The following is a 12,954-nucleotide window of genomic DNA, read 5'->3' on the forward strand; positions in this document are numbered from 1 at the left end:
TGGGCTGCGTGGCTCCAGCCCCATTGCACGGCCGTGGGGCAGGGCTGCAGGGCTCCGGCCCCGTTGCACGGCCATAGGGCAGGGCTGCACCGAACGGCCGCCGCCTCGCCTCGGCGCCCTCGAGGGAAGGGCACTGCTGGGCCAAGCGGAGCAGCAGACGCCAGTTCCGTCCGTCCCGGAGAGGCTGCTGCCGGCTCCAGGGGCTCCCGGCGCCGGTGCCACACGCCCGTGCTCCGCAGCTGCAGGGCGCCGGCTTTCCCGGCCGCTCGGCGCGGTTAATGATTAACCCTTCGCGGCGCGCTGCCCGGCTGCCCGGTGCCATTGGGGCACGTGACCGGGGACGGGACCGGCCGCACAGGCGCTCCCACCTGGCCCCTTCCTCGCTGCTCCATGGATTTCCTCCTGGACTCCGGGGTGAGCCGCGGCCTCGCTCCCGCGCTGCCGGGCTCTCCGCACCCCGCGGCATCCCGGCTGGGGGCACTCATCCCCCTACGTCCCCGGGGCCAGCGGGGCGGCACGGGGAGCGAGCGCACGGGGTTGCGGGATGTCGCCGCTGCCGGGGCGGCTCCTGGGCGCGGGATCCCGGCGCCATGCTCGGCCCCGGTCCCACAGAGCGGCACTCCGGCCCCCCGTGCGCACGGAGCCACGGCACGAGCGAGCCGGCTGGGTTTGGGCCCGGCGGCGTGGGGCGGGCGGCGTGGGGAGCCCAAGGTCGTTTCGTTTCGGGGCTGGCGCGGGCAGGGCAGGGCGGGGGGCGCAGGCGGCACCGGGGGACGGAGCATCCCGGAGGCGGCGGCTGCAGGATCCGGGGATCCGTGCGCGGGATGTGCCAGGCCGGGGCGGATGAGGCCCCGGGGCCCCCCCGGCGGGAGGGGGCCGGGTCCCGCAGGGCCTGGGGGTCCCGGCGCGCTGGGGCTGTGCAGGCGCCGTGGGGCAGCCCCACGGCCACCCGGAGGAGCCGGCAGCCCCGAGGCCACGTGCCGGCAGGGAAGGCCCCCCCCGGGCCCTGCGCCCCGTCCCCGTGTGCGCCCCCAGCCCGGCCCGTGCCGTACGGGGGGGCATCATCCCGCCCCGTCCCCACGTGCCCCCACGTGCCGGGTCTGCGCCCCGTGTCGTCCCCCGTTACCCCGGGTCACCGCGGGCGCCGGGGCGAGCGCTGCCCGGGCGGGGGGGCAGGCGGGGGGGGCAGCTGGTGGTGCTGGGGGGGGTGGACACGCAGCCCCGAGGGGGGGCCCTGCAGTGCCGGAGCGGGGGGCGCTGCGGGGGGCAGGGGGAGGCTGTGCATTGCCGGGGGGGGGGAGGAGGAAGCCGTGCAATGCGGGAGGGAGGAGGAGGAAGCTGTGCAGTACCGGGGGGGGGGGGAGGAGGAAGCCGTGCAGTGCCGAGGGGGCAGGGGGAAGCCGTGCATTGCGGGGGGGGGGGACAGGGGGAAGCCGTGCATTGCGAGGGGGGGGACAGGGGGAAGCCGTGCATTGCGGGGGGGGGGGGGACAGGGGAAGCCGTGCATTGCCGGGGGGGGGGGACAGGGGGAAGCCGTGCATTGCGGGGGGGGGGGACAGGGGGAAGCCGTGCATTGCGGGGGGGGGGGACAGGGGGAAGCCGTGCATTGCCGGGGGGGGGGACAGGGGGAAGCCGTGCATTGCGGGGGGGGGGGGACAGGGGGAAGCCGTGCATTGCGAGGGGGGGGGACAGGGGGAAGCCGTGCATTGCCGGGGGGGGGGGGGGACAGGGGGAAGCCGTGCATTGCGAGGGGGGGGGACAGGGGGAAGCCGTGCATTGCGGGGGGGGGGACAGGGGGAAGCCGTGCAGTGCCGGGGGGGGGGGGCAGGGGGAAGCCGTGCAGCACCGGGGCGAGCTGGCAGCGCGGCCCCGGGGGATGACAGTGCAGCGGGCCCGGTGCGTGCAGCACCGGGGAGTGGCGGCGTATACCGGGGGGCGGCGGGGGGGGGGGGGGGCGTGCAGCCCCACAGGGCCGTGCGTTACCGGGGGGGGGCCGTGCATCCGGGGGGGGCGTGGCAGTGCATAGCGGGGGGGGGTCTGTGCATAGCGGGGGGGAAGCCGTGCATACCGGGAGGGGGGGGCGGCCGTGCATACCGGGGGGGCCGCACAGCCCGACCGCTCCGCGCTCTCCCGGGCGGCGGCGGGGGCGCAGGCGGGGATGCTGCCGGCGCAGCCCGGTGCCCTCTGCGAGCCGCTGTCACCTTGAGGCGGGCGCCCCGGGCGGCTCCGTCAATATTTGGCGAGCGCGGGGGAAGGAGCCGCCGCCGCCCCCGCCGCCGCCCCCGCCGCCGCCCCCGCCGCCGCCCCCGCCGCCGCCGTGACCTTCCCGGCCGCTCCGCTCCGCGCCGCGCCGGGCCGCGCCGCCCGGATAAAGCGCTGCAAAGGCGGCGGCGGCAGCGGCGGCGGCAGCGGCGGCAGCGGCGGCAGCGGCTCCGCCATGACTCAGGTAGGACCGGCCGGCGCGGGGCCCCGCACCCAGCCCGCACCCGCGGCCCGGGTGCACCGGGGGGCGCAGCAGCGACGGCACCGGGGTGACAGCTCCGGGGTGCATGGAGGGAGCACAGCACCGGGGACACCGGGGTGACGGTCTAGGTTGCATTGAGGGAGCACGGCACTGGGGACAGCAGGGTGACAGGTCCGGGGTGCACTGGGAGCCACTGCACCAGGAACAGCAGGGTGACAGGTCGAGGGTGCATTGGGGGAGCACGGCACCGGGGACACTGGGGTGACAGGTCTAGATTGCATTGAGGGAGCATGGCACTGGGGACACCAAGGTGCCAGGTCCACGATGTGCCGGGGGGCACGGCACTGGGGTGTCAGGTCCGGGATGCACGGGGGGAGCATGGCACCGGGAACACCAGGGTGCCAGGTCCGGGGTGCGTCAGGGGAGCACAGCACCGGGGACAGTGAGGTGACAAGTCCGGGACGTGCCGGGGGGGCACGGCACCGGGGACAGCAGGGTGCCAGGTGTGGGGTGCACCGGGGGACATGGTGCAGAGGGCGCACAGCACCAGGGGTGCGCGGTCTGGGGCACGCTGGCTGCAGGCGTTGCAGAGGGCGGTGTCGAAGGGGGCACCAGCCCCCCCCCCGATGGCGGCGGTGCCCAGCACCCGCTCAGCCCCGGTCCTGTCTCACAGCCCGAGCAGGATGCCCTGGGCCCCGGCTCGCCCAAGTTTGGGGAGGAGGAGGAGAAGGACCTGAACAAGGCTCTGGGCGTGGAGCGCTTCGAGGAGATCCTGTGCGACTCCTACCCGCGCAACGTGGAGGAGGCTGGCCGCAGCTACAGCGAGGAGGACTTTGAGTGTGAGTGGGGTCCGGGGCGCCAGGGCTGCGGGGCACCGCCGCCGGCAGGGCCGGCTGCCGGCACCGGGCAGCGTCCCGAGGACGGGCGCCACCAGGCCAACGCCCGGCCGCGTCCCCTCCAGATCACCGCCAGTCGTCCCACCACATCCACCACCCGCTCTCCACCCACCTGCCCCCGACATCCGCCGGAAGAAGGGGGTACAGAAGAAGGGCAAGAAGAAGCGCCGCCGGGCGTCCGCCCCCGGCGAGACCCCCACCATCGAGGAGGCTGAAGAGGATGAGGACGAGGCGTGTGACACCGAGACGGAGCGGTCGGCCGAGGAGCTCCTGCAGGGCAGCCCCGCGGAGGCGGTGCAGGTGCGGCCGGGTCTGGGCGCTCGCTGCGTGCGTGCGGAGGGGCAGAGCCGGGCTGGTGCTCCGAGACGCTGGGTTTGCACGGGCGAGCGCCGGGCGGGTCGGAGAGGAGCCGGAGCTGGTGGCGTCCGTGGGGCTGGCGGGCAGGGAGGTGCGCGGGCTCCGCGGTGCTGGGTTTCTTCATGCCCCTTGTCTCAGTTCTTCCTGCAGGAGGATGAGGTCCCCGACCGGCGGCCGGAGGAGTCGGCAGCCCCCGCGGCGGCGCCGGGCTCCCCGGGGTGTCCTGCGGGTCCGTGTCCCCCAAGGAGGCCAAGGGAGCCAGGTGAGGCAGGGCAGGGGCTGGCCGGCGCGGCCGCGGGCTCGCTCTGAGCCCGGACGGGGCTCGGGCGGGAGCTCGGCTGGGGCTCTCCGGGGACGGAGACGGTGGGACTGCCCCGCGGTGGGGCTGCACGGGGGGACACAGCCCTGAGGCGGGTGTCCGTGTTGCAGCCCCGACGTCGAGGAGGGGCGTCCCGCGGAGGGGCCGGCCGCCGATGAGACCGGCTCCCCCGGGCGCCTGGCTCCCAAGTCGCAGCCGGGGCACCGCAGCTACAACCTGCACGAGAGGCGGCGGATCGGCAGCATGACGGGCGCGGAGCAGGCGCAGTACCAGAAGATGCCCACGGACGAGTCGGAGGCCCAGATGCTCGCCTCGGCCGACCTGGACTACATGAAGAGTGAGCGCGTCTCGCCCGGCCCCGGGGAGCGTGGGCGCTGGCGCTGGGCCCAGGGACGCCGCAGCCTGGGAGCTGGCGCTGGAGCCGCGCCGGCAGCGCTGCCCGTCTCTGCAAGGCACAAGGGCCAGCAGCGCGTGGGGCCCATGGAGCAGCGGGTCAGTGGCCCTCCGGGGCTGCAGCCGGGCCCTGGCTCTCCGGCCCGCTCGGCGCTGCGTCCAGGCAGGCAGGAATGGGCCAGGCCGGCATCTGGCTGTGGCCGGCCGCCAGGCGCTGCTGCCTGGGGCGGCGATGATGCCTCCCCTGAGTGCTCTTCGGCCTCTGCTAATTTGCAGCTCGGGGATTTCCTGAGCCAGGGGCGGCGCTTTTGCGTGCAACAGCTCCCTACGGACGTCTCTGCCCTGAACGCGTCTCCCCTTGAGCCCGCGTAAATGCTAGGCATCCGCAACGCGCTTGGGCCAGAGGGTTCACAGGTGACCACGCGTGGTGTGGAGATCCACCTGCTTTTGTCTGCTCTGGGCCTGGCTCCCGCTCGCGTGGCCATCGGTCCCAGTTCTGGTGCTGGCGAAGCGGCGAGCAGGCGATGCCCTCCACCGCTGCGGGCCTCGCGAGCTGGCGGACCCCTGTCGGGTCCCCCCACCCTGCCGCTCGGGGAGCTCCAGGCCCGTGATGGTCTTTGTCCTTCTCCAGCTCTGCTCTGTCTGCTCGGAGCGTCCCCCTGGGGATTCGCAGCTGGTTGCCATCAGGAAGGAGCTCCTGAGCTCTGCCAGATGCCAGGGCTCGGGGCATCCCCAGCGCCACGGCTCGGCGTGCAGGGCAGCCACCGCGCCGGCCGCGACCTCTGCCCGCCGCCCAGCCGTCGCCGTCAGCGTCCTCCCCTCTCTCTCCGGCAGGTCACCGCTTTGAGGACGTGCCTGGAGTGCGCCGGCACCTGGTGCGGAAGAGCGCCAAGGCCCAAGTGGTGCACGTCAGCAAGGACCACAAGGAGCCGAGCACGCGGCACAGGAAGCAGGACCGGCAGCCCCACGAGGTGCGGGGGCCCGCGCACCCTGCGGGGATGGGCAGCGCGCTGGGGCATGGCACACGCGGAGCGGGACCTTTGGGCATGGGTGTCCCGGGGCCGCGTGCGGAGCCATCCATGGGGCCCTGGGCACGTGGGCATCGAGCTCAGTGTGGGGACCAGCCCCCACGGGGACCAGCTGGATGCGGCCATCTCGTCGGGTGCCCTGTGAAGGATGGGGCTGCCTGCACGCGGACCCCGTGGTCCTTTGTGGGGGTCTCCCCGCTGCCCCCGCGCTCACCCCGCTGTGCCCGGCAGGTCTTCGTGGAGCTGAACGAGCTGGTGGTGGACAAGAACCAGGAGCTGCAGTGGAAGGAGACGGCTCGCTGGATCAAGTTTGAGGAGGACGTGGAGGAGGAGACGGACCGCTGGGGCAAGCCGCACGTGGCCTCGCTGTCCTTCCGCAGCCTCCTGGAGCTGCGCAAGACCCTGTCGCACGGTAGGGAGGCAGAGCCGGTGCCGCGAGGGCATGCCGCACGGTGCCGGGGCGCCGGGGCCGCAGCGACCCGGGGGCCCCGCTCGCCTCAGCCCCCTCTCCCTCGCCCCAGGGGCCGTGCTGCTCGACCTGGACCAGAAGACGCTGCCGGGGGTGGCTCACCAGGTGGTGGAGCAGATGGTCATCACGGACCAGATCCGGGCGGAGGACCGCGCCAACGTGCTGCGGGCGCTGCTGCTCAAGCACAGGTGAGCTGCGCTCGCAGGGGCAGCGACCTGTGTCCCCCTCCACGGCCGCGGGGACGGTAGTGTCCTAGAGCCCCTCGGTGTCCAGCACGCCGGCTGGGCTGCCCATGCTGGGTCCCGGCTGCGGTCGCTCTCCCGGGAGGCGGCTGGGTGCAGGGACACGGAGCTGTTGGGCCACCGCGGACGGTTCTCGGGGTTTGTCCCGCAGCCACCCGAGCGACGAGAAGGACTTCTTCCCGCGCAACATCTCGGCCGGCAGCCTGGGCTCGCTGCTCGTGCACCACCACAGCACCAACCACGTGGGCGAGGGCAGCGAGCCGGCCGTCACCGAGCCCCTCATCGCCGGCCACGCCGTGGAGCACGACACGCGGATTGACGTGGAGCGAGAGGTGAGCGGCGTCCCCTGCGTTCCCACCTGAGGCCTCCCCGTCCCGCTCCTGTGCCCTCCTCCCCTTCCTGCCACCGCTCCCGGTCCTTGGCGTGTGCTGCAGCCCCGCAGCTTCGCCACGCGCTGTCACTGCGCCACTCTGTCCCCACAGAGGGAAGTCGTGACCCCCACACCCCCCGCCGGCATCACTCGCTCCAAGTCCAAGCACGAGCTGAAGCTGCTGGAGAAGATCCCGGACAATGCAGAGGCCACGGTGGTGCTTGTGGGTACGGAGGGGGCGGCGTGGGGCTGGTGCGGGCACCCGCAGTGACCCACTGCAGCCGCGCTGACCTGCTCGCGGTGACCCGCTGCGCCCTGCAGGCTGCGTGGAGTTCCTGGACCAGCCCACCATGGCCTTCGTGCGGCTGCAGGAGGCCGTGGAGCTGGACGCGGTGCTGGAGGTGCCCGTCCCCGTGCGGTTCCTCTTCGTGCTCCTGGGGCCCAGCAGCACCCACATGGACTACCACGAGATCGGGCGCTCCATCTCCACCCTCATGTCCGACAAGGTGAGCGGCGCGTCCCAGACCCTGACGGAGCCACGTCCCACGGGGAAGTGTCCCAGCTGCGTCCCCTGCCTGGGCTGAGGCCCCATGGCCAGCCCTGGGGGGGCAGTGGGTCCCCGTGGAGCCGTGTCTCAGCTGTGTCTTCGACCAGGTTGCGTCCCCACGGCTCACCACGTGGGGCGATGGGGCTACGTCCCCTGCCTGGGCTGTGGCCGTGGTTGTCCATGTGGGGTGGAGGGTCCTGGGGCCACGTCCCCTGCCCGGGCTGTGGCCGTGGTTGTCCATGCAGGGCGGAGGGTCCTGGGGCCACGTCCCCTTCCTGGGCTGTGGCCGTGGTTGTCCATGCAGGGCGGAGGGTCCTGGGGCCACGTCCCCTACCCGGGCTGTGGCCGTGGCTGTCTATGGGGGTCCCCGCGGCCAGGACACGCGGGCCGGGCGCTCTGACCCGCCGTCCTCGTCCAGCAATTCCACGAGGCCGCGTACCTGGCCGACGACCGCCACGACCTCCTCAACGCCATCAACGAGTTCCTGGACTGCAGCGTGGTGCTGCCGCCCTCCGAGGTGCAGGGCGAGGAGCTGCTGCGCAGCGTCGCCCACTTCCAGCGCGAGATGCTCAAGAAGCGCGAGGAGCAGGAGCGGCGCCTGCTGCTGGAGCCCAAGTCGCCGGAGGAGAAAGGTGCCGCGCGGGGCTGGGAGCGGGGCAGGGCTGGGGCGCGCGCCCGGCGGGCCGGCGCTCACCGTCCGTGTGTCGGCGGGGCGCAGCGCTGCTGAAGCTGAAGGTGGTGGAGGGCGAGGGCGAGGAGGAGGAGGAGGACGACCCGCTGCGGCGCACGGGCCGGCCCTTCGGGGGGCTGATCCGGGACGTGCGGCGGCGGTACCCCCACTACCTGAGCGACTTCCGGGACGCGCTCAACGCCCAGTGCATCGCCGCCGTCATCTTCATCTACTTCGCCGCGCTGTCCCCTGCCATCACCTTTGGAGGGCTGCTGGGTGAGTGCGGGGGCGCCCGGCGCGGGGCAGGGCCTGGGGGGGCTGGAGCGGGGAGGGCACGCTGCGTTGCACATGGGGACCCGGGGCCCCGCACCGCACGGGGGACACGGGGACACTGCAGGCCGGGGCTGGTGCACTGCAGGAGCGGGTGCTGTGCGCGCTGCTCCGTGCACGGGGGAGGCGGGTGGGAGCTGCCGTGGCCGTGGCCGTGGCCGTGGCCGGGACGAGGAGGAGGAAGGGCCCCGTCCCGCCTGTCTGCGCCTGAGCCTGTGCCGCCCGCAGGGGAGAAGACGCACGACCTGATCGGCGTGTCCGAGCTGATCATCTCCACGTCGCTGCAGGGCGTCATCTTCTGCCTGCTGGGGGCCCAGCCGCTGCTCGTCATCGGCTTCTCGGGGCCCCTGCTTGTCTTCGAGGAGGCTTTCTTCACGGTGAGAGCAGGGCGACCCGCTCCTGCCCCGGCGTCTGTGCGGGGCCGGGCCGGCACCAGGGGCAGGAGCGGCGGGGGCCGTGTCCTGGATGCTCTCCCTGCCCGGCTGCCCAGGGCTCGGCCCCTGGCCCTGCCGCTCCTGCTGACACCTGCCCATCTGTCTGCCTCTCCGTCCGTCCGTCCGTCCGTCTGCGCGGCGCTGGCAGTTCTGCACGTCCAACGAGCTGGAGTACCTGGTGGGGCGCGTCTGGATCGGCTTCTGGCTCATCCTCATTGTGCTCGTCATGGTGGCCTTTGAGGGCAGCTTCCTGGTGCGCTTCGTGTCGCGCTTCACCCAGGAGATCTTCGCCTTCCTCATCTCCCTCATCTTCATCTACGAGACCTTCTCCAAGCTGGCCAAGGTGAGCCATGGCGCGGTGGGCCAGGTGTCCGCGGGCCAGCAGGGCAGTGGGGTGTCCAAGGGGACGGCAGCGGGGCCGGGCTGAGCATGGCGCTCTCGGCAGATCTTCCAGGAGCACCCGCTGCACGGGTGCGTGAGTACGAATGCCACGGACGGGGAGGCTGAGACGGCAAGGAACGCGAGCGCGGCCTCGAGGAACAGCACAGGGGGCCACGCCGCGTCCAAGGTGACGGGGCAGCCCAACACGGCGCTGCTCTCGCTGGTGCTCATGGCCGGCACCTTCTTCATCGCCTTCTTCCTGCGCAAGTTCAAGAACAGCCGGTTCTTCCCCGGACGGGTGTGTGGGGGCAGCGGTGTGGGGCGGCACGGGGGGGCTCGCCCGGCATGGGGAGGCAGGGACGAGCCCCCGCTGGGAGCGCAGCAGGCTGGGGCCGGGCTGACGCTGCTCTTCCTGCAGATCCGACGGCTCATCGGGGACTTCGGGGTGCCCATCGCCATCCTGGTCATGGTGCTGGTGGACTACAGCATCCAGGACACCTACACGCAGGTCAGCCCTCGCCGGGTGCGGGACCGCGGTGCCCAGCCGAACCTGTGCCCCCTGTGCCCTCCTGCCCCACGGCTGGGCAGGAGGAGCAGGGCCGGCAGCACCATGCTGGCGTTGCCTCTCTCCCTCTGCAGAAGCTGAGCGTGCCCAGCGGGTTCTCGGTGACGGCCCCGGAGAAGCGGGGCTGGGTGATCAACCCCCTGGGCGAGCATACAGCCTTCCCCGTGTGGATGATGGTGGCCAGCGGCCTCCCCGCCATCCTCGTCTTCATCCTCATCTTCATGGAGACCCAGATCACCACGTGAGCATGGGAGGTCGGGGGGGGCCCAGCGGGGCCGTGCGGGAGGCAAGCGGAGCAGACCGTGCCGTGTTGTGCCGTGTTGTGCTGTGCCGTGCTGTGTGTCATGCCATGCCACGCTGTGCTGTGCCATATCGTGCCGTGCCGAGCCATGCCGTGCTGTGTCCTGCTGTGCCATGCCTTGCGTCTTGCCGTGCCATGCTGTGCCATGCTGCACCGTGCCATGCTGTGTCATGCCATGTGGTGCGGGTGCGTCATGCCTTGACACACCATGCTGTGCTGTTCCATGCCATGCTGTGTGTGTGTCGTGCCGTGCCAAGCCATGCCATGCCGTGTCGTGCCGTGTCGTGCCGACACTCGGCCCGTGTGCCCAGGCTGATCATCAGCAAGAAGGAGCGGATGCTGCAGAAGGGCTCCGGGTTCCACCTTGACCTCCTGCTCATCGTGGCCATGGGCGGCTTCCTCGCGCTCTTCGGGCTGCCCTGGCTGGCGGCGGCCACGGTGCGCTCCGTCACGCACGCCAACGCCCTCACCGTCATGAGCAAGGCCGTGGCGCCCGGCGACAAGCCCAAGATCCAGGAGGTGAAGGAGCAGCGGGTCACCGGGCTGCTGGTGGCCGTGCTCGTGGGTAGGTCCAGCCGGTTCCCACGCCGTGCCCCGCTCCTGTCCTGGCCGTGGCCACGGGGTTGGGCAGCAGTGGGGTGCAGCGCAGTGTGGGGAGCAGCACTGGGTGTCCGGGGCACCAATGGTGCAGGGCCTTCCCCGGTGTGCCGGGGCAGCGGGAAGCAGGACTGGGGCCAACCGCTGCCGGCTGCAGCCCCTGGCCCCGCTCTGGGTGCTCGGTGCTGGCACCAGCCAGGGGAACCCGGTGACCGCTCCTGGGGGCGTCACGGCTGACACTGCTCTGCCCAGGCCTGTCCATCGTCATCGGGGACCTGCTGCGGCAGATCCCGCTGGCCGTGCTCTTCGGCATCTTCCTCTACATGGGCGTCACCTCCCTCAACGGCATCCAGTTCTACGAGCGCCTGCAGCTGCTGCTGATGCCCCCCAAGCACCACCCCGACGTCACCTACGTCAAGAAGGTCGGGGTCCAGGGGACGCGCGTGGGGACGGGCTGTGACCGGCCTGGCAGGGTGCAGGTTGGGGGGATCTGGGGCGGCTGCAGGCCTGGGGCGCCCGTGGCTTCGCCAGGGCTGGGGGCCGATGGGCACTGGGGGCCGGCGCTGCGGCACAGGCTGGGTGAAGCCTTGCTGCGGGTGCAGCTCCTCTGGGGCGGCCAGAGCCGGGCAGGGGTGCGGGGGAGCCGCGTCGTGGGCCGGGGCACCGCCGGGTGCCGGGGCTGGCGCCGCGCGTGCCGCCGTGCGGGCGCTGACTGCTGTCCCCGCGCAGGTGCGCACGCTGCGCATGCACCTCTTCACCAGCCTGCAGCTGGCCTGCCTGGCCGTGCTCTGGGCCGTCATGTCCACGGTGGCCTCCCTGGCCTTCCCCTTCATCCTCATCCTCACCGTGCCACTCCGCATGTGCCTGCTCAGCCGCATCTTCACTGACCGGGAGATGAAGTGCGTAAGTACCTGCTCCGCGCCCCGCGTAGCCCGCGGGGCATCTCCCCGTGCAGCCCCACGAGACGGCGTCTGCCTCGCTGGGACGGCGCCGGCTCCAGCCCTCGTCCCCGCGACGGAGGCGCCGGGATGCGCCACGGCCTTGCCCACCTCCGCTGGGCCGCGGCCGGTTGGGCTGGCGACGAGGGAGCGCGCCCGCGCCGCCCCTCACCGCCGTCTCCCCCAGCTCGACGCGGACGAGGCCGAGCCCATCTTCGATGAGCGGGAAGGCGTGGACGAGTACAACGAAATGCCGATGCCGGTGTGAGCCGCGTGCCAGCCAGCGAGCCGCCCGCGGGCTGCGGGCAGGGCACGGCCGGGCCCCGGCGCTGCCCGCGGGGCCACCGCTGCCGCCCTGCGCGGGGACCGGGGCCGCGGCCGCGCCAGCCGTGCCCGGACGGGCAGGGCACCCCGTACGCCCCGTGCCTTCGCCGCGCGCAGCGGGACCTGCCCTTGGGGGCAATGCTCCTTCCGGGCTGGGGGAACCTGCCAAAGAGAAGCCGCCCGCAGCCTTGCCCCGCTGGCGACTCGCCGTCCTCCCCGGGCAGGGAGGGGACCCGCCGCGCAATCCCCCCCCCTCCAGCCCCGGCACCGGGCAGGGGGCCTCGGCTTCTGTCCCGTCGGACGCATCCTGACCCTGCCGCAGGGCAGAGCCAGCCCTGGGGCACTCGGCGCGCCGCCGTGCCCTCGCCCCAGCCCCGCCGCAGGCCCAGCCCGGCTCCAACCAGACAATCAGGTGTTTTATTTAAGAGAGTAATTTAAGTGGCAATAAACAGCTTTATAACGAGCACGCTGGCCTGCGGGGCGTTGAGGCGGTTCACAACGCTGGCGACGCGGAGGGCCAAGGCCAGGGTGGCGGCAGGCCCCGAGCACCCCGCTTGCCCGGGGCAGGGCTGCAGGCGGCACCCAGGGCCCCCGCGGGGCAGGGTGCTCCGCTCCCGCGGCCTCCACGCTGCCGGGACCCGGCGTCCTGGCCGGCTGCTGGAGCGGCCGGGGGGGGCTTCGCGCCGGCTCCCCGTGGAGGGGTCGGGCTGGCTGCGCCGCTGGGGCGGGGGGGGGGGGGGGGGGGGGGTCGGGGGCTTTCGCGCGCCAGGCCCGGCCCGGGCTGTGGGCAGGCTGCTGCCTTGTTCTAATAAACAGAACGGACTTTGCACACTTTTCACCAGTTTTATTGTAAAGTTAACCCCCGCTTCCCGAGCGCCCCCCCCCCCCCAACCTCCGGGCTCCGGGCCCAGGGAGCAGCCCCGGCCCGGGTCGGCCCGTGTGCGACGGCCGCGGCCCGGCCCCGCTCCCGGCCCCGCTCCCTGCCCCAGCCCCGCACGCGGCAGCGCCGGGCACAACCCTGCTCCCTCCCTCCCTCCCTCCCAGCGGAGGGTCCGGGGGCGCCGGGGCCCCCCACCAGCGTGGCCGCGAGCCCAGGCAGGGCCAGGCCCCGCTGCGGCCCGGCTGGCGACCTTTAAGGGCAGAGCTGGGGGCAGCGGGGCCGGGGGGGGGGGGGGGGGGCGGAGGGACATTCCCACCCCCCAGGCAATAAGTACCCAAACACTCCCACTACGCACCACTCAAATCACACCCCCTTCCCCACGCTAACGGCAATAAATATCTCACGCTACCCCGGCCCCACATCGAGAAGCAGGTGCCCAAGGCCAAATC

At 73.1% G+C, this 12,954-nt stretch overlaps 1 protein-coding gene across 1 annotated transcript; it reads left to right on the forward strand.

Annotated features, from left to right (window-relative positions):
• The first annotated feature begins 369 nt into the window (after positions 1–369).
• On the forward strand, positions 370–12,343 carry SLC4A2 (solute carrier family 4 member 2). Its single transcript, XM_067292136.1, is given in 24 exon segments — positions 370–414; positions 3,138–3,303; positions 3,426–3,479; positions 3,482–3,660; positions 3,856–3,940; positions 3,943–3,979; positions 4,147–4,373; positions 5,264–5,400; positions 5,689–5,869; positions 5,979–6,114; positions 6,320–6,500; positions 6,651–6,765; positions 6,860–7,044; positions 7,504–7,717; positions 7,804–8,031; positions 8,314–8,462; positions 8,668–8,862; positions 8,965–9,198; positions 9,319–9,408; positions 9,540–9,706; positions 10,078–10,331; positions 10,616–10,785; positions 11,093–11,266; positions 11,489–12,343. Coding segments are annotated over 24 exon segments (3,663 nt in total). The 5' UTR covers positions 370–390; the 3' UTR covers positions 11,570–12,343.
• Positions 12,344–12,954: the final 611 nt, after the last annotated feature.

This window comes from Apteryx mantelli, chromosome 2, assembly GCF_036417845.1.
Source record: "Apteryx mantelli isolate bAptMan1 chromosome 2, bAptMan1.hap1, whole genome shotgun sequence".
NCBI lineage: Eukaryota > Metazoa > Chordata > Aves > Apterygiformes > Apterygidae > Apteryx > Apteryx mantelli.